Here is a 25,264-nt window from a genome sequence, read left to right as displayed (position 1 = left end):
AGCATCTCCCTACGTACATCAAGACTCCCAGGGAGTCAACTGGAACTACAGTTCCGTATAAAACCCAAGCTGACTGGGAGCCCCCTCTGCACCTTGAAACGAAAACCAGAACGTCGGCAGCTCTCTTCAACAGGATGAGGTCTTTATCCAACGTCTCCCACAGGGTCTGAAATCCAGAATGGCACTCTGCTCTAAGGAGAGCCCATGTGCTCACAGTTTAGGTTAGGACGTTAAAATAAGAGCCCTGCTGTTGGGAAAAGAACCACAAGGTTTAAAATTACATCAGTCCTTGGGGTGAAATTGCTGTATTTATACTACAGGGTGTCGAGGACTGTGCGTGTGTGTGTGTGTGTGTGTGTCTGCATGCACACCACCCCTCTTCCAGGGTGTCTGCACATCCTGAAAGACAGAAGACTGGGTTAGAGGCCAGAGTCCTCCGCTGCACTCACCGCCATCACTCACCTGCCACAGGACCTTGGCCGCACGCACTGTGCAAAAGGCAGAGATGTGGTGCCACAGAGTCTCCGGCTCGAGGCCTCGGCCCGCTGCGCCCTGGCTCTGTGCCGGCCCGCGGCCCGCTGCGTCGGTTAGTCTTCCTGGACCGCTTTCTTTTCTTCCATAAAATGGAGTCGGCGCCTGCCTTAACGCGTAGTAAGCATCAGCGATGCTTACAAAGTCTGGCAGACGCTTTAGCAGTTCTCAGTAATTGTAACTGTGGATGGTCCTTTCAGAGCCCTGTTCCCTGCCGAGTGAGATGGGGACGGGAGCCTCCAGGGCTGTGGGCGCAGTGACAGGGAGCACAGGGAAGGGCGAGCAACAGGATGCAGACCGTGGCCGCAGGGACTGCGGCTGCTCAGAGGCGGTCCGGGGCCGGGGGTCAGGGAGGACGCCTGGGCGCTAGCCGTGGCTCTTCCGCTAGGCTTTGGTTCAGCCGACTCTGTGCCCCGGAGGGCCACACGCAGTCCCTGTGCCACCTCCCTCAGACAGCTGGCTTCCGACCGCGGGCCAGCCACCTAGGCCTCCCTCTTCAGAACAGCCTCCATGGTTCCTCTAACTGGAAATCTCTGCGTTTCTAAATCACATTAGGAGATGAGGCAGAAACTCAATGGCTAGGAAGGGACTTGCTGGCTCAGGAGAAGACGGCTAGGACAGACGGGCAGCGGGAGGGCGCACCAGCTCAGAGCCGGCGAGAGGAGACCAGGGAGCGCTGGGGACCATGGCGTGAGCCCTGCGTCTTCAGACACCCGGGTGGGGGAGGGAGAGGCGTGCCGAGCTTGGGTGCTGTCTACCTGACCCTCCGTGGGAGCGGCTTCGCAGACCTGTGGGTTAAGTAGGGCTCCTCTTCTGAACAGCCATGAGATGCTGGGAGAGTCCTCATTTTTAAGTCTTCTTTCTCATCTGTAAAATGGGAATGACACACCGAAGCAGGCTGTTGGGTGGGTTGACACAGCACACATGCGGGGCCGGTGGAGCCCCCGGCGGGAGGTAAATGGCTCGCTGAGGTGCTTCCCCAGAGGTGACAGACTCCACGCTGGAGGAGCGGGGATGAAGCGGCTAGATGTTCATCTTTCCTCAGTGTGGAGCCTCTCATGAGGTCTGGGACGCTCTGCTCTGCCCAGGTTCCGCGTCACAGGTCCAGAGAGTTTCCCTCAGGCCTCTTGCTGCAGACTGCACCGGCGCTCCTTCACTCGGCAGCTTCTTCAGGGTTTTCCTTTCCACAGAGCAACCGCCTGAGATGGGTTCAGTCTGTTGTGGAAAGGGGGACAGAACGCCCTCTTCTCGCCACGATGAGCCGAGTAGCCCTCCATGAAGTGCAGCAGAGGCAGGAAGACCGGCACGCGAGCCCTCCCCCCCGCTCGAGGGAAGACTGGAGGGGGACTCCCCGCACAAGGCGGTGTTTGAACCCTGGACCGGGTGCTCACTTACAAGGGACACCGAGTGCCACCGGAATGACTGGTAAAGGGTGGGGACCAGGCCACTCAGGTCTCCACGTGCAGCTAGGTCACCAGCCTAGGGGACGCGATGGCCCTACTCTGTCCAGCGCAGTGAGCAAGTCTCTTCTTTGGAACCCGGAGTTGTGCCAGGAAGCCCCCTTGCAGGGAGTGGGGACCTTGATAACGGAAAGACATTCATTTTGATGAGCACAGGCTAAAACACCCCCTTTGATACGGCAGGTGTGTGATACTTTCAAAGCTGGGGTTTAGTGATGGGTGAGGGTACGTAAGCTTGGAGTATGCGGTTAGGCCAGTGCCAGACAGCCCGGAGAGAGACAGAGAGAGACAGAGGCAGGGACAGGGAGACAGAGGGGGAGGGAGGGGGAGGGAGGGAGACAGGCTCTGGAGTCTGCAGGGAGTGGGACCGGGAAGGGACAGAGTCGGGGCCGAAAAGCAGGGCGCCCCGCTGGAGAGACGGGAAGGGAGACCCAGCAGCCGATGAGGCCTGGGGGACGAGACCATCCCCTGGGGATGGTGCACAGAAGTGCCGTGAGAACCCTCCTTTGCCCAGCAGCCCCCTCCCCGCACCTGTCTCTCTGCTCGTAGTAGTCTCGAAGCGCCACCTCCCTCTTGTACCCAGGCCGCCTGCTCACGTCTGGTCTGGTCCTGGTGCTGGGAACTGCATGGGGCTTCTCAGTGCATCTCACTCGAGATGGAGTCATCGAGACTAAGGAGGGTCCCTGAGTCCTCCAGCGCCTACCTCGGGGGCTGCACTAGACACAGGCAGGGCGGGGAGGAAATGAACCCACGGGAGGGAGTGGGAACCGAGCACACGTCTGCTTGACTTACTCTCATCTCAGCGGCAGAGGGAGGCAGAGAATCAGAAAAGATGTGTGTGAGCCGTCCACACACCAACAAGCAGGCCTGTGTAAAAAGGCACCGGACACAGAAGGTATTGGTATAAGCAGCAATTTGAAAAGCTCCTCAGAAGCACACAGGCCGTCCTGGAGACTCCGTGGCACGGCAGAGGCAGGACTAGGAATGCTGGCCTGGAGCACGACGAAGCTACGCGGGCGCAGAGAGCTGGCTCTCCAAAGACGACGCGCATCAAAAAGTGACTTTTTTCCTGATCCTTCTTTGGCATATATATTCTTCCTAAGTGTGGGGTTGAGTTCAAGGTCTGGCTCTGTGCTTTTGGATAACTGCTTTGCTCTAGACCTGAGAGATGAGAGGGACAGAGGACACACGCCAGGAACCCGGATTTCAGAGAACCGAGACGAGGGGCAGGAACCCAGGCACAAGCTGCAGCTCCAGAGAGTCAAACCGTGGCCTCCACGGCGCCAGCGCAGCCTCTCTCTTGCACAGCCAGGCCCTGGGTGTGGGTTGAAAAGTGAGTTTGCAAAGCAGAAGGGAGAGCTGAGGAACCCGAGGCCACCTGGTCCCTGCACTCTGGGCTGGGTCACAGGACCCGGCACCCAAGGCACCTCGCAGGGAGGCCCGGGCTCAGGCACTGGCTTCATTTCCTAACGCATCCCCACTCCTAAGGCACTTAGAGGTGAGGGAAAGCCTCACTTGCAGAACTGCATTTCCAGGAGAAAATACGGCCGCCTGGTTTCCTTCATCTGTATTGAGTTCTGTTCTCTCGGTACCTGCTTTACTGTGTGTAAACTCATGTGTGTGTGTGTGTGTGTGTGTGTGTGTGTGTCTGAAAGAGGAACGTCTTCCATCCAAAAGTTTCAACCAATGCATGCCTAGCTTACCTGATAATTCAATTTTTTCTCCCTTTACTAAACCTTCTCAAAAGTTCCTACCTTGCAGCTTCTCACTTTTTACTGATCCAGGCCACCATTCAGTGTCGGTGTTGGACTAACAGCACACAGAGAAACGGGAGTCAGGAAGGAGGCGGGGAGAGATGGGCTGGTCTGTGAACACCAGTCCCCAAGGGTGAGCACGACTGGACAGATGGGCCTGTCAGGAGAGCGGCAGACTTCACGCCCTCCCCCACCCCAGCGCGTTCTCGGCTCAAGCCGGCTCTTTCCAGGGTCTTGATATTTTGCGGCCGTTGTAGTGTATTTTGAAATCTCCCACTACTGTTGTGAGATCTGCATGCAAGTCTAAAGTCAATCTTCCGGTGAATAATACAACAGGACAGCTGCCCAGGGAGCCGTGGGAAGAGGAGGGTCCCTCTGGCACCTGGGCCGCGAGGGCGAAAGAAGTGGCGGGCACTGTCCGACACGGCGTCCGCTTGTATTCGCCATTTATTAGAAAAATCAGATTTTTATTTTACACAAAAATTACCTTAAAAACAGTAAAATTTACCAAAAACTACTGAATCTCAGGCAGAATGGTTACTACCAAGATGCAGATTTACACGGTAAACCTGAGGGCCCAAAACATTCAACTCACAGCAAAACCTTACATCTTCAAATAATCATTATCAGAAGCAAAAACCAACTATGTACATGTTTCAAAAGACGTGACAAAGACAAAATAATGGATGCTAGCTGTCACTGTGAAGCTAGCTAACAAAAGAAAATGCCTCTACTCAGGGTTGGCCCATTACTTTGCTGAGAGTGAAACATTTGAAGAGTTTTTAAAAATATCTGAGCATAAATATTTAGGGTTACACACAACACACATACGCACAAACACATCCATTTTAATTCTGTGCCCCTTTGTATTTTTAAAATTGCACCGTCTCTGTCAGAGATAGTATGTAACATGCAGGAGGCATTCCTGTTTTTCTCAGCAGTGGCGTGTTACACAAGTCAAACGCAAACTTAAGAATGAATTCAGTTCAGCTGGAAGCCACTGCCACTCAGTACTTTGGCTCATATATTCTGTTAATGCTTTAGGGGTTGATGAAATTGTTCACATAAAAAAAAGTTGGAGAGAACGCAGTCCATTACCAAAGGTACTTGGTAGACAGTCCCCAGTGCATGCAGCAGTGCTGGGCCGGAAACTGGAAGGAACCAGTTAAACAGCACAGCAGTGTTCCCCCTGCTTCAACTTCCATATCCAGCTGAAGATAAGAAGTAATTATATCCAGGGCATTTTGCAGCAGTTATTAGTTTATGCCATTTCATGTATATAATGTCTTCATAATTCACACCAGGATGCAAAGTAACTCCTCTCCTCTCCTCTCCCACCAGCCTTCCTCTTGTTTCCAGAAAGAAAGAAACACTGACGCAATACGTAGCTCCTGAAAACAAAGTGGGTCTCCAGTTATAGTCACGGGCTGCTGGCAGGGATGAGGGATCACGGGACCAGCCCTAAATTCTGCAGGATGGGACAAGAGAACTAAGCAGTCAGGCACAGTGATGGGCTCTGGCTCCCCCCAAGATACGTGCCCGAGGGTCACTGCACGTCCTCCAGCACAAACACACTCTGTTGCCTCACAAATTCAAGGAAGCGGGCGAGTGGAGAGGGAGAACAAAATTCCTTATCGGACGGGACAGTGCGAAGGGACAGTAAAGACGGAAAGAGCATTTCAATGAAAATACGAGGAAGGAAAGCTGTAAGCCCTCAAGGATGATTGTTTCAGTGGTTTCCGAGCCCGTCGATATAACGCAAACCCTAATTAAGCCACAGGACTCGACTCACGAGACGCCCAAAGGACAGAAACAAGTATTTCACTATCAAACAGCAATGTTAAGCCAGTAACTCACTGCACTTACGCTGGAGCTAAGCCACAGCGCTGGGACCCCGAGGACCTCTGTGCACCCTGTTTAGCACAAACATCTGCTGAGTGACAGCAAGACGTGGTGCTATCTGGGGGAGAGATCGAGGGCTGAGGATGAAGGATGAAACGCCGTGTCTAAGTGCCACACAGACGTACCCCGACACAGGTTAGGGAGGGAACACCTTCCTTACCAGGAATGCTCAGAACCACCTAGGTTTGCAGACCGAGGCTGAGCATTCAGTTTTCTTTGAAATGTTATAACTAAGAGAATGGAGCACTCCGCGATTACAAGTGAGGAATAAAACAGAATGCCTATCCCAGCGCTAACCCGCAGCCTCTGGAGACTTTGGAAAAACACTAAACATATCCAGAACTAGTAAGTTACATTTTGCACACACAGGGGTGTGTGTCTGTGTACGCAAGCTCGTCTTTGTGCATCTGTGTCTCCTTGTGTGTGGATGTAAGTAAATGAATCAATGCCATTGTCAGCATAAGCCTTAAACTTTGTTCTGAATAACATCTATATTTTTTTGGAAAATACATGATACATTCTTGGAAATCAAGTGCCACCTAAAGTCTCAAAATTATAAGTGAACAAACTTTATTTTCTTCGTTTAAAATCCTCTTATATGAATACAAACACTTGCAAAATGAAGATCTGCTCCCACAGAGCGGTAGAGGTGGCATCAAACACCAGACTTTTGCACATTAAGTGGGTGGCCTCAGAGTCCATGGCGTCAGTGCCACATCATTCGAAAAGCTCCCCAACACTGACGCGTGGGGCTGAAGCAAAGAAGAGGTCCAACAGCTACGGCGTCAAGAACAGGGACCACACCCTGCTGTCTGGAAAGCAGCTTACAAAATTCACCATTGAGCCCGACAGTAACTCGCTTCTAGGGTTTCAACAGTGGGTGCGATTTAGTTAGTGACTTTTGCAGGTAAACAGAACCAGTGACTAGCCGTGGAGAAGGTCCAGTCTCAAAGAAATGGTAGCAAATCTGAAAACTGTTTTTGAAAACTCTTTCTTATAGAAGAGGGTGGGATTTTTCATACAAATTATGGCTAATTACATGGCCCAAAACATTTAAACATACGTCCATGTATCATATTCATGTTCCAAACGTCAGATAATCCTATCCAACAGTGGACTCGGTACACATGACAAGTCTATTGTGAAACACAGATGCAAAACATTAAAATGATCAACTCACATTAAGAAAATTGAAAATAACAGAAAACCCTAGAGAGAGTGAGAATCTGTTTTCTGAAGCCCTAGAGGAACACTTCGTCATTACGCCTGGGACCCTGAGAACTCGAGTGTTCTGACTAAAGGCAAGTTTTGGTAAGAATTGCGTTTTTACACTTGTTTACAACAAAATAAACAATGTTTTAGGCAGCCTTTGGTGTCTTGTGTGTTTTATAGTTAGTATTACTCAAATCTCGTCTGATGTGAACAATTCTCTTCTCTGCGGACCAGTCCAGGGGTGAGTGGCAGGTGAGGGAAGCTGCATTTTGCTGTAATTTAAAGACCCACTTCATCCTCTGGAAGGGGCAGAGCACGAAGCACTGCACCTCACGGTTCCGTGCGCCTCCCAGGTCTGTCCAGGCGCGGCTAGCAGATCCCTTCACGGCTACGTCCAGAGCGAGGCGGCAGCACGACGCCTGGGCCCGTCAGAGAAACCGCATTGGAAATGCACATTCCCCCGAACGAGTCAGTCGATTTTATTCATTTTACAACATGTGTGATAATCAACGGCCAAGCACAAAGCTCTTTATAAAAAAGAGCAAAATGGACTCCAGGAAAGTTGGACAAAGGCATGAGATGCATTTCAGTTAAGTGGACCTACTTCTTTCTGAGCTTTGAGAGCTCATCTGAACCACCGCATAGAGGCTGAGTGTTTTACATCATTATCACATCTAGAGATCATGCAGACGGAGAAGAAAAGTGTTTGGCTTAACTCTTACTTCTACAGAGTGTTTTACAGGCAGTTTTAAAGACCCAGATCTGCGCCTGCCCCTCCACCACAGCTCTGGGAGCAGTTAGCACAGCGACAGCAGGGTGACCAGGGAAGAGAGAGGCAGACGATACGGCCGTCCTCTTAGAAGGAAACCCCCAAATATTTTAGGGCATGAAACACAAGGCTTTTGTTATCCAAAAGTAATTAGTTGCAGAGTACAAAAACATTTTGGAGCAGAATGCACACAAATATGAGAATCAGAAGCCGCCCAAACCAAGCATATTAATAATAAATTCTTAAAGAAATGCATGTGTTCCCTGTACCTTACAAAAATCATTCCCACAGATTTTGAATCCAAGATTATATAATAGAAAATATTTATGTGTTTTACATTGAATATAAAAATTACTAGCAAATAAAAAAGGCTTTGACGATACACAAGAGGACCTTTCAGCGGACACATTCATTTTTAGGACGCCCCGAGGGTGACGTGCCCTAAGTACCCTGCTCCTGCTCCAGGTAAAGGCCAAAGGCAGGCACTTCCTCAGCGTTCATCACTGTCATTAAAGGAAGACTCAAGGAAGCTGGGACAGGAAGTAAAAATTGAGCCGAGAAGGAATTCTGCCAAGCACAATGCACCCTGCTTAAAAATATTTAAGAACAGAAATCAAAGACAGTGCTGAGGGCACATCAAGGGACTTTATACTGATGCGTTTATGGTCTAGGTGACAAATGTCACAACAGGAAGTCCGCTAAAACAAGTGTGCAAATAAGTAACAGGGGCTGGGGGGGGGAATGTCTACTCTTTAGGGTGTAAACTGCAGCAACGTCACGCCCCCATTCACCCTCCACGTGCACCTCGGACATCTCCGTAAGTTAAAGATCAGTGACTCACAAAACTTTGTTCAGTGTTAACACTTTTTTACCTGTTTAATTTAGGGATAGACACTGAGTTTCTTTAATAAGACATTTGGTTCTAGTTACTCACAAAGATCCATTTTTCATCCTTGTAACTCAGGAAATTTTAGTTCTCATTTAAAGCCCTGGAGTGTTCTCTTAGAAATGATTTGCCCTTTAGGTCAACATTTATCTAAGCACGTCTGCAGACGTTCTGTTACAGGAGGAGGAAGGGTACTGAGCAAGCTTTCCTCGGCGATCAGGCAGCTCCGTTTTAGGGACTGGCACCCTTCCAGTTCAGGAGGAAGCGTTTCCAGGTAATTACCCATGAGCTCCAGATGAGTAAGGTTCGACAGCTCACCCACGTGAGGGGACAAACTCATCAGGCTATTTTTCCCCAAAAGTAAACACTGCAGCTTTTTGCACTGAAACAGCCCATCTGGTAGCATCTCAATCTGGAAAGGGAGAAAAAGAAGCTAGTAAAACTGGTTTTGGATGGCCTACCACAACACATTTGTTTATATACACCCTTACATTCCCCCCCAAAACATCTGAAGTGGACAGAGACGATTTTAAAGGAAAAATAAGGACATCCCGACATGGAGTCAGGATTGAAGCCACCACGAACTTCTAAATCCCTGTTATACACAAGTGGGCAACCGGTTTGGCTCGAAACGTTCTAACGAGCAGTTCTCAATTCTCAAAGAAAACCTCTCTGTCACACATTCATCCCTAAGATAAAAAAACAAACCAGTAACTCAGGAGAATCATAATTATTCTTGAGTCTTAGATCAGAAATAAATCGATCTCAAGAATCCTCATACGGAGTTTGCTGTGTGATGTAAGGGGCTCCACCGTCAAGAACGTCCTGAGAACAGACACAAGGCTATTTGTAAGGGTTTCATAGCATAGACTGAAAACTCGATTCTGTTAAAAAAAAAAAAAAGTTGACAGAAGCAGAGACCAAAAGATATAATACATACATATGTACAGTTCATTCCCCTCTACATACACACACACGAGTTTTCACTCTTCCTCCTCTCTGGGAGCTTTGATTAAACCACATGACAGAGAGATCACTTTAAATACGATAACCCGCCTGCAGTTAGGTCAACTCTCGCAGCGGCTCGGCTGCACTGCTCCGTCTCTGGTGTGAAGGGTGCCATGTGAGTTTCCGGGGGAGCCACAGTGTACATATAAATGCACAGGATTTACTGGGGAAAGAGCTCCAGCGAGAGGCCGAGCATGCACAGTGCCCTTCACCCTCATCCTGCCACTGAGGGGCACGTTTGCCCCGGGCAGAGCGAGCTGCACACACCCCGCCCTGCAACGCTCGGCACAGAGATGCAGCAGAGAGATGAGACAGAAGAAATGTAACCTTTCTGATCAGAGACACCTGCAGCTCAGGAGCAGGGTCAGTGAGCAGAGGGAACAATCAAGTCCTGCGCTGTGAGCTCAGGGTTGAGAGTGCCCTTTGATGCCGAGGCAACAACAAGCAAAAATGAGTTGGAAGGACGGAAGGCTTTTAGCTCACCTGTATTCAGTGGACGCCTGCTGAGCGCCTGGGCGGGGGTTGTGCCAGGTTCCCAGCCAGGTGTCGTAGACAGAGCGCTGAGTGAGACAAATGGGTCTTTGGGACCCATGCAGGGTCTTTCAACATTGGCACTGTGGACATTTTAAACGGCATAGTCTTTTTATGGGGGTGCCCTGCATACTGGTCAACGTTCAGCAGCCTCCCTGGCCTCTGACCGCTAGACACCAGTGCCACTCTCCTCCAAAGCTGTGACAACCAAAAACGTCTCCAGGCAAACGTCTTCTCGGGGGCAAAACTGTCCCCATCTGAGAAGCACTGGTCTAACAGGGGAGAGAAGTAGCAAACAATCATAGCAATCACCAGTCTGCAACGGCTGCCATGCAGAAGAGTGCCCTAGCCAGGGCTGCACCAGGGAGTCCCAGTCTCCTTTCTGTGGTCGGTCGGCTTCCAGATCCCAGCAGGTACCTTGCTTGACTGGACTATTTCCTGCTGAACACCCTGAGCCATTGCCTCCCTCTCCTTCTGTCCGGCTGTCGGTACTACCCTGTCTTAACGATGGTCCTTCGAATCTCAGAATTTGTGATTTGAGTGACTTCCCAGCCCCCAGTCCAGGCAAGGGATTTCGCCAGGTAATGGGAGTGCCCCTCTGGGGTCAGCCCCTCAGTCGTGTTGCTTTCGTGAAAGGAGCTAAGGGTGTGGCTAGAGGCATGCTCCCTGAGGGTCAAGTGTCCCTTTCAGGGGCTTTCTCTTGGGATCAGCAGCCAGCTAAAGCACAGGACCTCAGCTCACCTGCTGGAATTCATCTTTGCTAAAGGAGGCGGGGGAGCTGTGTTAGAGACTTGAGCAGTTTTACCCTGAAAAATCTACTTACACATTTTGCCTGAGCCAGTAAAATTTAAAAAGAAATGTTTAGATGGCATTTATTTATACTGAATTCATTAAGCATGCTCTTTCTTAGACTATATAATATGTGAGTCAGGAAGGAAAAAAATTCCCCAGTGGACTAGTGATTTCTTCTCAAAAATCAAAAGAAATATTTACAGACTATCAGATGATAAACTTTATAAACAGAATGGTTTTATAGGATAAATTTTATACATACATAAACTGAAAAAAAAAAAACCAACCATACTAATGGCTACATGACCACTCTATATCCTAGAATTTCCTTACAACCAAGTGTCTTCAACAAAATCGACTGGACCCCCAGAACATGCAGGGAAGGGTGGCTCTTTCTCTGTGTCCATGGCTGACACTGATAATTAAACATTCCCCTGTTTCCCAGAGGCTGGGACCCCACTTCAGAACTCCTCAATGTCAGATTTCCTGTTTTTCTGGCCATTGACACATGCTGTCTCGGAACGTGCCAACCTAATCTATGAAATCCAATCATTTCAAGAAACAAAGTTGCGTTATTTCCGTATTAAGCAGTAATGTCAAAACCAACAAGCAGCACTGCCAGATAAATGGTCTTCCAAAGAAATTCCTGTATTATTCACCTTCTGGCTAAAGTCTTCCAATTAATTAAAGAAATGCATTCGATGCAGAAAAGGAGAAATTGGAAGACCTAGGTGTAAACTGAAATGGTTTTTAAGATGTGAGCAAAGCTATTACATCCTCCCCCTTCCCTGTGCTTCTCCGTCACATTTAACACCATCATTGTCCAACTATGCTTTGGCACCAGATAGAACTGGGTGCTGCCTCTCCCTCTCCCATCATCCACACACACCACCGCTTCTCAGGGATCATCATTTGGACCAGTGCGTCTGCGATGTAGTAGAAAGAGCACGCGAGCCGGAGCTGGAGCGTGGGGTCCATCCCAGATCCATCCCTGGGAAGCTTTGGATCTCGGGCAAATTGCTCTGAACCTCAGTTTCAGGACCAGCAAAATGAGGGCAGTGGACTAGAGCAGAGGTTAGCAAAGTTCTTCTCTAAAGGAGCTGGACAGAAAATATTTTAGGTTTTGCGAGCCAGGTGGCAAAATTGAAAATATTACGTAGGTACTTGATGACTTAAGAGGGAAAAAATTTCATGTTATATTTTTAAGTGATGAAGTTAAAAATATAAAAACAATTCAGTACAATTTTTTTGGAAACAGGCCCGCTAATGAGAACAATGGAATTTATTCATGAACACTGAAATTTGAATTCCCTATAATTTTCATATGTGATAAATATTATTATTCTTTTGATATTTTTTCCCACAACCACTTAAAAACTTAAAAACCATTCTTAGGTCAGGCTGTGGGTGGATCTGGCTTGCAGGCTGTATGTACTTTGCTGACCTCAGGACCAGGTGACCCACAGTGTTCCTTTCAGATATGAGCCTTTGTCTCCTGGTTTTAATCTATATTCCTACTTCTGAACCGTAACTGATTAAACCTTCCCATGGGGTTTCGTTCCTCGACTGCCTTCTCCCAACCCTTCTGAATGCTACCACCAGAGCCTCCTTTGAAGGTACCAGTTCAGGCTCACCAGCACTTTCAAATTCAGGTCTGATCCCGGCTACTACCCAGTGACTCAGCACTGAACTAGACTGGCAGACTTCAAGGCACTCTCCTCCCGACCCACCTTCTGAAGGCTCTCATCTCTTACTTCATCGGGGCATGCCTACTGCAGTCCTCTGGGCATGACCTCTATTCTTTCACATCACCCCATTCAGTGTTCCCAGCAACACTCTTCTCCAAGAGTTACCACGAAAAAGAATGCCCTGCTCAAATACGCGTGGCAACCGTTGTGCACCACACCTCCCTCTCAGAGAAGCACAACGCATGCTCACGGATTAAAGGCTTTGAGGAGTCCTGCAGCAAAAATATCATAAACGTGTTTAATGTTTTTTTGTGATAAGAACCATTACTACCCTGTGGAAGAAGCTCTGGAGTGCCCTCTCAGTGCACGTCTGCCATGTGGGGGCTGCCCAGCATCCTGATGTCTAGAGAGTTCCCTGTCTCGTCTCGGTGGGAAGCAGAGCCCACTTCCCACTAGAGGAACTGTATTTAGCATCTGTAACTGAGTTAGTATTTGTTTCCTCCATCTATATACGTGACACAATGCCTAAGTCTTTGGAGAAAAAAAGAGTCTTTAAAACCTCTTTTTTCAGGAATCTTTACCAACCTCCATTCCAAATGGAGGCGTTAAGTCACATTTCTGAGTATATGCATATCTAAATATTAATACAGCCAGTTTGATTTTTTGTTTGTTTGTTTTTGGAGTTTTTTGGGAGGAGTTAATTAGGTTTATTTATTGATTTTTTTTTTAGAGGAGGGACTGGGGATTGAACCTGGGACCCCATGCATGCTAGGCATGCACTCTACCACTGAGCTATACCCTCCCCTTTTATTTTCGAATTTTTACAAATATTTTGTTCTACTTCATAATATCATGAGAATCTCAAGGTTTCAAGAAGGAACTCTGAAGAAATTATTTAAATCCCTACGTGAAACGTGAATCCTCATTCCTTCAACAATATTCCTACCAAGGGACTGACCATGTATATCTGAACAGTTTCATGAATAAGAAGATCACTTCTCCCTTCTCAAATGTTCATTCAGTCTTTAGACAGCTTTTTTGGGAAGATGAGAAAGCTTTTACTGATTGTCTAAGCTCTAACATTTACAGCTACTCCCAATAAGCTTTCTTTCCTATGTAAGTCTTCCAAACATTTGAAGACCAATACTGTGGACTGTTCTCTCGCCCTTCCCTCCCCAGTACTTCCCATCATTAGGCTACACTGTCCCATTAGAGAGGAACTTGTCCTCTCTCTGGCTGTTGTCTTCCAAGTGAGTTCCTGTTCCTCCACATCCTTAGTAGGTAAGACTCTTTGTGGTTCTAAGGATGCTCAGCATCTGCTGGTCACCAGATTCTGGAGACAATGCAGCTAAAGGCACCACTCTACTCTGGCCATGAACTGTCCCCAGCATAAGGCTCCTCACGTGCTACCAAGTACCTCCCTTATTCAAGACAGACTGTATCTGACACTCACGCCTATTCTCTCTGTCAACCAAGATCAAGAAGTAAATGAGCTTGGTATCAAAAGTACCAACGTCTTACAGTTTCACTACCTTAAGGCAGGAAAAAAAACATTAACCTGCTTATACATTTAGATAATTCAAGAGCTGCTAACAATTTAATCAGCTCCAACTTTCAAAACTTCATGGAGTGATTTAACTGTACAACAACTTGGTAAAACCGAAGCCTTTCAAAATAATTATACTTTTTATGATAGGTTTAACAATGGAAAAGGTGTCACCAAAATACTAACATTAATCAACTGCATAAATCAATGACACTAACGGTAAATCTCGAGACCTGTAGTTTTCCAAGGTGGTCGCTTGACCAGTGGCATCAGCTTCCCTTGAGATTTTTAGAGCTTCAAACTCTTGGGTGCTACACCAGACCTGCTGAATCAGAAACCCTGGAAGTGGGGCCCAGAAATCGGTGTTTTAACAAGCCCCTCAGGTGATTCTGGTGTACACAGATAATCCAGATCAGGCTTAAAGGAGTTTGAAAACCTCATAATCCTTTAAGACCTGAAGTTTTTTGTGTTTTATAATGGCTTCTAATCTTGTGCATATGAGTAAAGTCACAGAGTTCTAAAAGCATGAATTTTGCTCTTCTTCCCTAGATCTTCGGTATTTTCCCAACAATCCATGGTTTCTGAAAATACCGTCAGGTGATTAATGTGTTTATCAGCCAACACCATGCTTACAGCTATATTTAGCATAAAATACGAATTACAAAGGAGGTAACACCTTTCAGGGTCGGGTAGAGGGAAGTCATCCCCATGTTCGACTAGAGAGGGGGCACCTCCATCGTCTGGCAGACCTGATTTCTGACAGGTTCTTCTCCTTCTTCCCGTGCAGATGTTACCATCACTCTCTTGCCCTTCCAGCCAGCATGGTTTTTGTTTTTTCCCTCCTCCTTCACATTTTAACCTAGGAAACTACTCATTTATTTTGTTTTTTCTTGTTTCAGCAAAGTTAAGTTTTCCTTAACTTGGCTTTACTGCTGCAAATTATGGTTCATTTTAAAAGCGTGGATGCTGGAAAAAGCTTCCAAGAAGCCCTAGTGTCGCATTATAGAACCAGGCCTTTCATTTTGAGTTGTCTTTCTACACATGCATGGAGATCTCAAGTCTTTCTTACTGCATCACAAATAGGGTTTATGAATAACTCATGATCCCGGTATTTTTAACAGAAAGTTCTCCTGTGACAGATTTGGAAAGCTGAAAAGTTCTACGAAACTTTCTAAGTACTTAAGGCTTTTCCAAAATGAACACAAGCTCTGTCATAACTAGTTAATTAGTTTAAAATACTTCAACTCTGATGGTTACATTAAAAAAAAAAAGGGAAAGAGAATAAAGAGAACATTTGTTGATCAACTACTGTGTGCCAGGAACTGTGCCAAAGGCCTATCCATTTTCTCATAAAATCCCCATGACAGCTTGTGAGTTAGATTAAAAACTGATGCTCAGTGCTCTGAACACTTGTCTGGTGGGTGGTAGTCAGGCCAGCTCAGGACGCTCGGCATGACTTAAAGTCCATTATCTTTACTTACATCACACGCTGTAACAGCAGATGCTTGAAAGACTGGCCAAACAAAGGGAAGAGTGGAGTTACTTACGTTGTTGTTGGTCACAGCAAAGTACTGCAGATTACTCAGATACTGGATTTCTTCCGGAATGAAGGTCAGGTGGTTGTAGCTTAGATCCAGGTAATGTAGTTTGGTGCACAGGAAAAGCTGCAGGGGCAGATTCTCTATGTTGTTATGGTCCAGAAAGAGCTGCTCGAGATTAGATAATGCCCCGATCTGTGCAGGAATATAAGCGATGTTATTGTGCCACAACTTCAAGCAGGAAAGATTCTGCAGATGCTGAAAGCTAATGATCTCTTCCACAGTTTTAAGGTTATTTTCTCTGAGGTCTAACTCATGCAAATTGTTCAGGCTGAAGATGGAGTGTGGAATGCGTTCCAGGTCGCAGCTGATCAGCTCCAGGCTTTTCAGATGGACCATCTTTTTCAAGTTGTTCAACACAACCAGTTTGCTTCCCTCATTATCGAGGGACAACTTCTGCAGCGAAGGCAGGAGGTCTGTGATGACTTGTGGGATCCGGGAGAGGCTGCTCTTCAAGTAGAGGGTCCTCAGGTTTTTCAAGTCCTGGAAGCCCTCCAGCTGCATGGTACTCACCTGCTCAGGTAGAACACAGCCCGACAGGTAAAGTTCCTTGAGATTCTTCAGGTGGAACACCCAGCGGGGAATTTTCCCCATTTCAGTAAATTTCAGGCGGAGGATTTTTAAATTCTCCTCTAGGAAGGCCAGGGCGGGATGGTCGACCACCAGAGATGAATGGTACACGTGGAGCTCCCTGAGGTTGACCAGCTGCGAGACTGCGGAGGGCAGCTTGACCTCAGGGATCAGCTCCAGGCTGAGCACTTCGATTTCAGTCAACTCAAAGACATTGTCTGGAAGACCGTTTAGCATGAAAAGGTGCAGCTCTGCCTTGTCCTGGGGATTCTTCACAAGCTTACTCTTCAGTTTCTCAACCGTCCACTCGTTGTTGAGGTTGATCTGTTTCAGTTTGTTCTCACTGACCTCCGACAGGAAGACGGAGAAGCGTCTGGAGTAAAGAGGGTCGTACTGGTCAGCCAGGTGCAGGATGAAGGCGAAGTCATTCTTGACGTCCGGGACGTCACTGTAGTTGGTCTTCTCTCGCAGCGCCTCAAAGGAGTACTGCTTCAGAGAACTCCGCAGCATCCACCACAAGCTGTACGAGGAGGTGAGGCCGTAAAGTATCACCAAGATGACGTAAAACGAAGCCAGGACCTTAAATATCTCCGCCAAGGAGTAGACGCACTGGTAGCGCTTATACCCCGTGAAAGCCTGCAGGTCCACCGAGCAGTCGATTTCAAGAGCGATGTAGGTTAAAAAGTACGGAACGTATGTGATGATGAGGACAAACAGAATGACCTTGACGATGATCTGCTTCAGATACACTCTGTAAATGATGTCCTTCTGCTCCACATGCACGCGGAACCTTTTCACTTTTTCAAAGATGGCTTTGGCCTGTTCGCCCTCCTTCTTGTCCAGGACGCTAGAGGCCGGGCTTTCCAAGCCGGCTGACTCCAAGCCAGGCTGCGGGAAGGGCAACGGCTGCTTGTTGGAATCGACGTCGGCTGAGCACCCTGAGGACGAAAGCAAAACCTTGGACTTGGAGAGTGTCAGGGGTCGCCCTGACTGTTCGGCCACCGTTTCCGACAGGGCTCGGGTGGTCCATGGAGAATCGAAGCACTTGTGCAGGATGGCAACAAAGTGCTCGAGCCGGGAACTGGTGCTGGGGTAGTGAAGCCAAAAGTTGCTGCAGGCTGCAAAGATGAGCGTGTGCAAGAGCACCAGGTAGGGGAAGAACTTTGCAAACCAGTGGAGCTGCTTCTCGTAGCAGACAGCGTCAATGTAGGCATACTGCTGTCGGTGGAGGTCGTTCTGGATTCTGAGGGGGAGCGGAGGCGGTGGCCCGGGATCAGAGGACGCGTTCATGCTGGCTTTCAGGACGTCCCAAGGCACGGCGCAGTGATTGTCGAACTCCACCTTACATGGGAGACAGCACAGAACCCTACTCTGTGTCAGCTGGAGGGCTCCAGCCAGCACGGCCACCAGCAGCATGATCAGGGTGATGTAATACCAGAAGACGTCCCACCACGGTTTCAGGATGTGATAACATGACTGGGCGTCTGCTAAACATTTCAGCTCTGTTAGTGTAATCATGACTTCCCCTTGCAGGAGTACAGAAGCTGGAAGAGGAAAGTAAAAGAAAAACTACTGGAGCAGGTACCCCCAAGCAAGCTGAAGCTCTAAAGCTCAAGCACATCCAAGCAGGACTCAGCTCAGGGGCAAGTCTTGGGAGGCAGAGCTGATGACCAAGAGGCAGGAGAGCCTTCTGGTTTCATGTGAAACCTCAGGCCATCCCTCTGTGCGCTACACAGCCCCTCAGTTGAGACACATTCGGTGCCGGCCAGGCTGCATCTGCAAAGGTATTCGGTGCAGGACATGGAGCAGCTACCTCGTTTCCTCCTGGAGCGCCACTCCACGCTAAGCTGTTAAAAACCGGAGGCCAAATTTTCTTCAATCAACATTAGGAAAACTGGCTTTTATGCCACTAAGTTCTAACAGCCACGTTTTGTACCTTCCAAACGGTCTGAATAAGCTCTTTCTCACGTCCCACTCACTTGCCCGGAGCATTGGGCACAGCCCCAGAGCTGTGCTCCCACCACTGCAAGAACTTCCTTTGAGCCAACACTGTTTCATAAAATTATCCCTTAGGGTTTGAGTGATTTATCAATTGTATGGTCAGAACAAACTGTGATTTAATACATTATCTCCTTTCCCCTCCGAGCTCTTGCTTCGTAACTTAAGTTCACACCCAACTTAGAATATTTAAAAGCTGACACACAGAGCTGACGGCTTAAAAATGGATGGGGAAGGAGGCCCCAGTTACGACTCCCCCATGGGGACGCTCTCACGTTTAACGGCCCGATGGCAAAACACTAATAAGATAAATGATCAGGGCACATGCACATGCTATTATTAAAGTATTTTTGCCTTCAGAAAAACAAGGTGGATTTTGCATTTTCACGTCAAAAAGTACTCAGACAATGCTCTTTACAGAAATGATTGATGTAGTGTTCAGCCTTACATGTACCAATTGTTTAAAAAACTGCTAGCTAGTAAAATCCAGACCATCTATAAGATGGCACAGATTAAGACAGATAAAAGGAAATATTTGGATCTAGTAACAATTCTGGTAAATATCGCAGCAGCATGGTCGTCTTTTGCTGGTGGTCCAGCTCCAAGCTTTGCTCGAGGGCTTCTCTTGCACTTTTTTGAGTCTGAAGTCTTAACCTTCCTGGGTCTGAGTTTCTCTCTCTGGACACCCTAGTACTGGGAGCACCCCCAAGGAAAACTTTCTGCTCTCACCAGTCCCCCTCCGAGGGCCTGGTGTCCTGCCTTTGACCCTAGAATCCCATGACAGGGGCCCTGGGACCTGCGAATACGCATCTTCTCTTTTGCTAGTCAGTCCGAGCATGCTCCTGACCACCTGACCCTGAACCCTAACCCTTCATGCAGTCCCCTAACAAGGACACCCCCGATCCTGACTTTACCTGCTGGCCTGGGGCACCACCGTCCAGCTGTATTCTCACTGGGCACCAGCATGTCATATGGATTCAACTTCCTCTTGGGACACATGGCTTGAATAAATAACTCTCCAGGGCGCCTTTACTTTAGTTTAGTGGGTCTAGCTCTTAACTTCCTCCCTTCTGCCTCACCCCACTGCAGTTAATCATAATTGTGTGTGAAGACAAGACAAGACAAAAGCAAGAGGATTATAAGAGACAAACAGAAAATCCTGGACTAAGACCCCCAAATACTATAAACACGATGGGAGGAAAGGATGGCAAAAAACACTGCTGGAGGAACATGTGAAAAATATCTAGGGGTTTCAGTCGACATAAATGCATGCTTTAGGCTAACTGTGTCAGAGCTATTACGTAAAACACAGCTATGTGCTGTATTTATGCTGAGCAGAGTTATGACATGACTATAATCTAGGGGCATAGTATTACACGAGCCCAGTAAAGGGGCAACAGTCCTTCTGTGCCCAGCTGGTGAGACCATACCTGGCACCCAACATGCAGTCATAGGGTTAAAGACCAAGTGGGCAATAAAGTAATCAGGAGCGACTTGCCTACGAACCATTTCCTATAGAGGAACACAGGTACTTGACGGAGGAACACATGCACTTGAAGATATTCAGCTGAGATAAAAGATGACTAGGGGAACCTGAGAATTTATCTTTACATCTTGCAGTGCCACCCCTTGGATTAAAGAATAAGTGGAATTCTTCCAGAGGCAGAACGAGGTGGGTGCTCATTTTAGGAACGACATTTTGATTCAGTTTGTAGCAGAGCATCCGTAGAACTGACTCCTCCGAGGAATAGCTGAGGCCCTTCTCCCGACTGGGGCAGAGCTGAATAAGATGACCATCCACCAAGGAGGCTGCAGAGGGATTTCTTGCAATGGATAAAGAGGGTGAACGGGACCATCTCCACGGGCTCTGGCAGCTCAAAGCTTAGGGCTTTCTTTATACTCTCAAAGGTCCTGAGAGTTAAAGTCATGTAAGATCCACAACTGAAATTATGGAAGAATGTAAACACAAATGGCTCTAACAACAAGGGTACTTGACAAGACAGTGAATATTTATCCACCAAAGAACATAAGTCAACACTGGCCAAGATAAAATACTTCAAATATTTATACTTACTATAGTGAGAAAAATGAATCTGAGAAGTTGACTGTTCTTCAGTCAGGAGGCCTACACCTTTTGAAATTTCTTAGACACACCATCTCTGTGATTGTCTTCATTCTATGAGAAAGCATAGGTAACTTGAAATAGCTATGGATGTTCAAACAAACAAAGCTGGAGACACTATCCTCAGAGACCCTCTCCATCGTAAAACTTTATATGGCAGATGGATTTTTCATAGACCAGCTTACTTTTCATATTGGGGGACATTCTGGCAAAGGTGTATAGACAGGACCCCACCCACAAACAGATCACACACAGCCCCTGAACTCCCTTAATTTACAGAGAAGTTTCTACAGAAATTTAGACATTAATGTATTTCAAAATGCTGTGTCTACAACACTTAGATGAACACGTGGCTTTCTCAAGTAGTTTATGTATGTCAAGTTCTCTCACTTGGTCCTCACACACAGTTGCATTTATCAGATGGCCTGTCAAACCATATAATTTTTGAACCTTACCATACATCCATCCAAATAAGACTCAATGCTCCTAAAATTTAGCCTACTGATTCATCAGATAGTTACAAGTTAATAACTTTTTAAGACATAGTCCCAAAATATGGCTGAAATTCTCTGAAATTATATCATTAAATATAGCTCCACCCTTTGTATTGGGCTTTTGTTTTTTACCTTGTAGGTGAATAAAAGCCATTCTTAGCATCTACTTAAACAATCATTTGCAGTAGTTTAAATTACACATATATTGACTAGTTTGAAATGTGAAAACATTCTAAAACATAAACAATTTTTTTAGCTGGGTATGAAAATTATATATTTAGTCCCTATGTAATCTCTGAAAAGTTGCTGGGAAGTTCTATAAATTTGGCTGAAGATACAATCCTTTTTTGGTTTATTAAGTACTTGAAATCCAGCTCAGAGTACTGACCCCAAATTGTATTTAAGGTATTTTTAGCAGTATTCTTGTAACTTTGTCATTTTCAAAGATCAAAAAGTTAGCATGTCTGAAATGTACTTTGGATTTACCAATCCATGTTTAAAGCCTGCTTTATAATTACCATCCAGTATCAAATTATTTTGCAAGCCAGAAAGCACAGTTAGTGTGTGACAACCCAGCTATGTACTAGTTCATACTCGGCGCCACTGGAGTATGAGTTTCTTGTTCACGACTCATTTTTGAAAGGCTTACAACATATGCTACATAACTGCATTTACGTGTAGTAAGCATGATAAAGACATTCACTGTGTGAAACATTTACATATTTCCCACTGCATTGCATCTGTAATGAGCCAGGGGAGAATTTATTGCCTAATTCCAGCATGCTACCAGGCCATCATGATCACTTCCTGCACAATACAGTTTCCTTTAAATACTGCAAATACACTTTTCTGCTTTAAACATGGTATTTCTAGGAAAAGAGAGAGTCACAAGCCAACTACAGTAATATTTTAAAATAATCATAATGAGAAACTTCTGCAACTAACCTGTCAGAGAACCACAGCTGAGGACAGGCTCGCCATATCTATTCTAACCAAAAATTTTTCTAAAGAATGCTTCTTGTTCACCTTTTTAAGAATTATTTTTAAAAAAGAATTATAAATTTTTCCTCTAATCACCTAGTTCACATTCCCTTTGATGATTTCCTTGTCAACAAGAAAGCAAATAAAAATCTATTATTAATAATCTAATGTCTGTTTCTCTATTTTCAAAGCACTTTCATTACATTAGTTTCATGCCAACAACAAACCATTAAGATAAATATTATTCTTCACACATTTCATAAACATGGAAAATAAGGCAGGCCCAAAGGAGCTATCTTGTCCAAGGTGACAAGCCTGGCAAGAAATAGTTACAACTAGAACTTAGGTCCTCCAGCTCAAATCTCCAGCCTTGTGCACACTAGACCATGCTGTCTCATTCAGTTAACTATGCCAGTCTGAGTTCTCTCAAAAGCTAAAGAGAAAGCTGAATATTTAACTCTCTTCCCTAACTACAATGTACTGAATGTTTGCATCCCTATAAAATATATACTTTAAAATCCTAATCCCTAAAGTGATAGTATTAGGAGGTGGAGCCTTGGGAGGTGATTAGGTCCTGAGAGTGGAGCCCTTGTGGATGGGATGAGGGCCCTCACAGAAGAGACCCCGGAGAGCGCTCCTGCCCCTCCCACCACGTGAGGACACAAGCAAGAACGTGGCCATCTGGGAACTAGGAAGTGAGCCCTCATCAGACACGGAGTCCGCCAGGACCTCGATCTCAGGTTTCCCAGCCTCCAGAAACTGTGAGAGATAAATGTGTGCTGAAGGGACTAAGACATCAACTTACCCCCACATCTGCATTATAACTGCTTCCATTTTAACCTTTTGAAAGACCAGGACACAAATGAACAGCTTTCTGCAGTGTCTCCAGTTATATACTATATAATCTGCTTTCTCAGCTAAACTTTTTCTACTAAACATTTCCCACTGAACTACCTAAGACTTTATATAAATCTGTCTGACTTTAATGATGTATGAAAAGTTTCAAGCATTTCTATGTATTAAATGATGTTAATTTTTCTAACTGAAGTGTTTAACTGGAGATTAGAACATAGCTCTCCTTTGTCATTACAAAATTTAATACCGTTTGTGTGTCTAGGGAATTTTTTCCAGACAATATTTTTGCAAACAATGAGAATTCAATCTGAATCAGATCTCTATTTCTAATATACCAATGCACTAAATCAGTTCAAAGAAACAATGTTAAAAGTAAAGGATTTTATGGTCCTAATTCCATTCCTTTAACTTTTAAACCTCATTAAAAAATCATAAAAGCTTTCAAAGCACATGAATTCATTTGGCAATCTCCCCCCCCCCCCCCACCACCACCAAGTCTCTAAGACTGAACAACAACACTCAAGTTAGCCGGCCTTCACTTCCCACTAGTCCTTATTTTACTTTGAAAGCATTTCCAAAATAACCAGTGAAAAAATAAACAAATGATGATCAGATGGCATTTAGAGTCATTATATGCTGAGATCTGGACGCCACTTCAAAGGTCTCTGCCTCTGGCCCCAGGCAGGGATACAGCCAAACAATTCAGAATGGGGTTTCTCTATACCACCATTGAAAACTGATTTAAAAATCACCTTATATCCTTTCAAAATGCTTAGTCCTACTTCTCATCAAGATGCTTCTGGGGTTTAACATACACCTAACTGAAGTTTACACTCACCTCTGTGAGTTCTCTCGCTGGGAGACAATGTGCTATATCCAGGATTAATTTGCTCCTTTTCTTTGTACTAAATAACCCCCGAACCTTCATCAGAAATCTGATGACAATCATTTAGCATTTCTCCAGCACTTGAATGATCATTAGCAAGACACTGGTTTTGAGGTCTAGAAGAGAACTAGGATTCATCTAGTAAAGGGTTTCTCTAACATCAGTGCTCGTGAATCACTGGAGAGCCTGTGCAGTCGAACACGACGAGCCCCTCTGCGCGTTTCTGACTCGTTAGGGCTGGAGGAGGCCCGAGAATGCGCATTTCCAACAAACCCTGAGTCGGCGTTGATGCTGCTGGCGCAGAGGTCACTTTTTGAGAATCGCAAATCTAAGACAGGGTTCTCAATTCTGGCTCACGTCAGAACCAGTTGGGGCACTTTTACAAGAAACTGAAACTCGGGCGCCACTCCTACAGAGCACTTCAATTGGTCTAGGTGAGGCCAGACTTTTTTTCTCCCCAACTCTCCCCAGGAGAAGAGGCTCACAAGACAGACTGGCAACAGAGTATCTGGGGAAAGCGCCTACCTTTTAAGTCTTCCCAGAAGTTTCGGCTGTCTAGATCCCCCCGCCCCCCCCGCCACAGGCCACGAAGTAACAGCTACCGCCAACCACACTCCAGAGACTCAGGCCTGTGAGGCAGTGGGACAGCGAGTCGCTGAGCTGCAGAGAGTTGCAGGATGGGTTTAAGGAGGAAGGATCAGAAATAGGGGGCCAGCTGAAAGGCTATTTCAGCCATGTCGGCCAGAGATGACATGGCAACACTTTGTAATATATTTGAAAAGAAAGCAGTATATGAAATAATCACTGTAAATAAAAATTCAACACCATTAGCAACATCAAATATCCAAAGAGAGGGCCATGGAGAAGCAGGGTTTAAAAGGGCTCTGATTCAGATCCTAAGGTACTATGGTACCTTCCATAGTTTCTAGCACGTGGTGTACAATAAACACAGCTGAACACACAAAAAGCGGAAGGCAGAAGAAAGTACGTTCATGCCTTAGGCAGGGTGTATCTAAGGTGATTAAGCCTCTCCCTGGAGAGGCTAGACTCAGAAGCATATAGATGGGAAGGATTTTGGTTAACTGGTCTGCATATTCCAAACCTTAATGGCTTAAAAGTAGTTTTATTTCCTGTGAGTCTGTGGGTGGTTCTTTCACCTCGTGGTGCTGGCACAAAGAAGGCCCAGATGTCCTCACCCGCCAGGCTGGTAGTCGGCTCTGACTGCTGGCTGGAGCTTCACCTGAGACTCTTCTTGGCTGCTCGAGTGTCCTCACGTAGCCTGGGGTTGGGTTCTGCAGTGGTGCGCTCCGAGCAGAGAGGCGAAAACTGCAGGTTTTTTATGGCTCAGCCCCCAAAGCTACACAGTGCCAGCTCTGCCACATTCCACCAGTCACAGGGTTCAAGGGGACAGGAAGCAAATGCCTCCTCCCCGCGGGAAGACCACTGGGGCGTGCGGCCATGTTGGATCCACCACAGTCTCTGCCCACAGATGACTTACCGTTCTCCCGCATGAAAGGCCTCACCCTCTCCCCAGCCCTCCAAGAGCTTCATCTCACCATGGCATCAAGTTCAGCTTGAAGTCTAGGATCCTGTGCTGTCAGTCACGTCCAGGATGCTGCGGGACAACACCCTTAAGGTTCTGTCTAACAGGGCAGATCCAGGAGGCACTGCCTTAAAGCCT

General features: G+C 46.5%; 1 protein-coding gene across 3 annotated transcripts in view; it reads right to left on the bottom strand.

Annotated features, from left to right (window-relative positions):
- The window catches only part of LRRC8B (leucine rich repeat containing 8 VRAC subunit B), a 73,499-nt gene that overhangs the window by 6,384 nt on the left and 41,851 nt on the right, over window positions 1-25,264 (bottom strand). The window contains exons 2-4 of one of the 3 annotated variants that reach the window (XR_010382138.1): window positions 20,320-20,421; window positions 15,627-17,791; window positions 93-8,926 (exon numbers count right to left, since the gene is read on the bottom strand). Coding sequence is in view for 1 of the 3 variants with exons in the window: in XM_031457537.2 (XP_031313397.2) it covers window positions 8,654-8,926; window positions 15,627-17,765 (2,412 nt within the window). In the remaining 2 variants the exon portion in view is untranslated. Of the gene's footprint in view, window positions 1-92; window positions 8,927-15,626; window positions 17,792-20,319; window positions 20,422-25,264 lie in introns of those variants that run through there. The other 2 variants (XR_010382139.1, XM_031457537.2) reach the window with 2 other exon arrangements.

Source organism: Camelus dromedarius, chromosome 9 (genome assembly GCF_036321535.1).
Source record: "Camelus dromedarius isolate mCamDro1 chromosome 9, mCamDro1.pat, whole genome shotgun sequence".
NCBI lineage: Eukaryota > Metazoa > Chordata > Mammalia > Artiodactyla > Camelidae > Camelus > Camelus dromedarius.
This window is presented reverse-complemented; position numbering and strand designations above follow the sequence as displayed.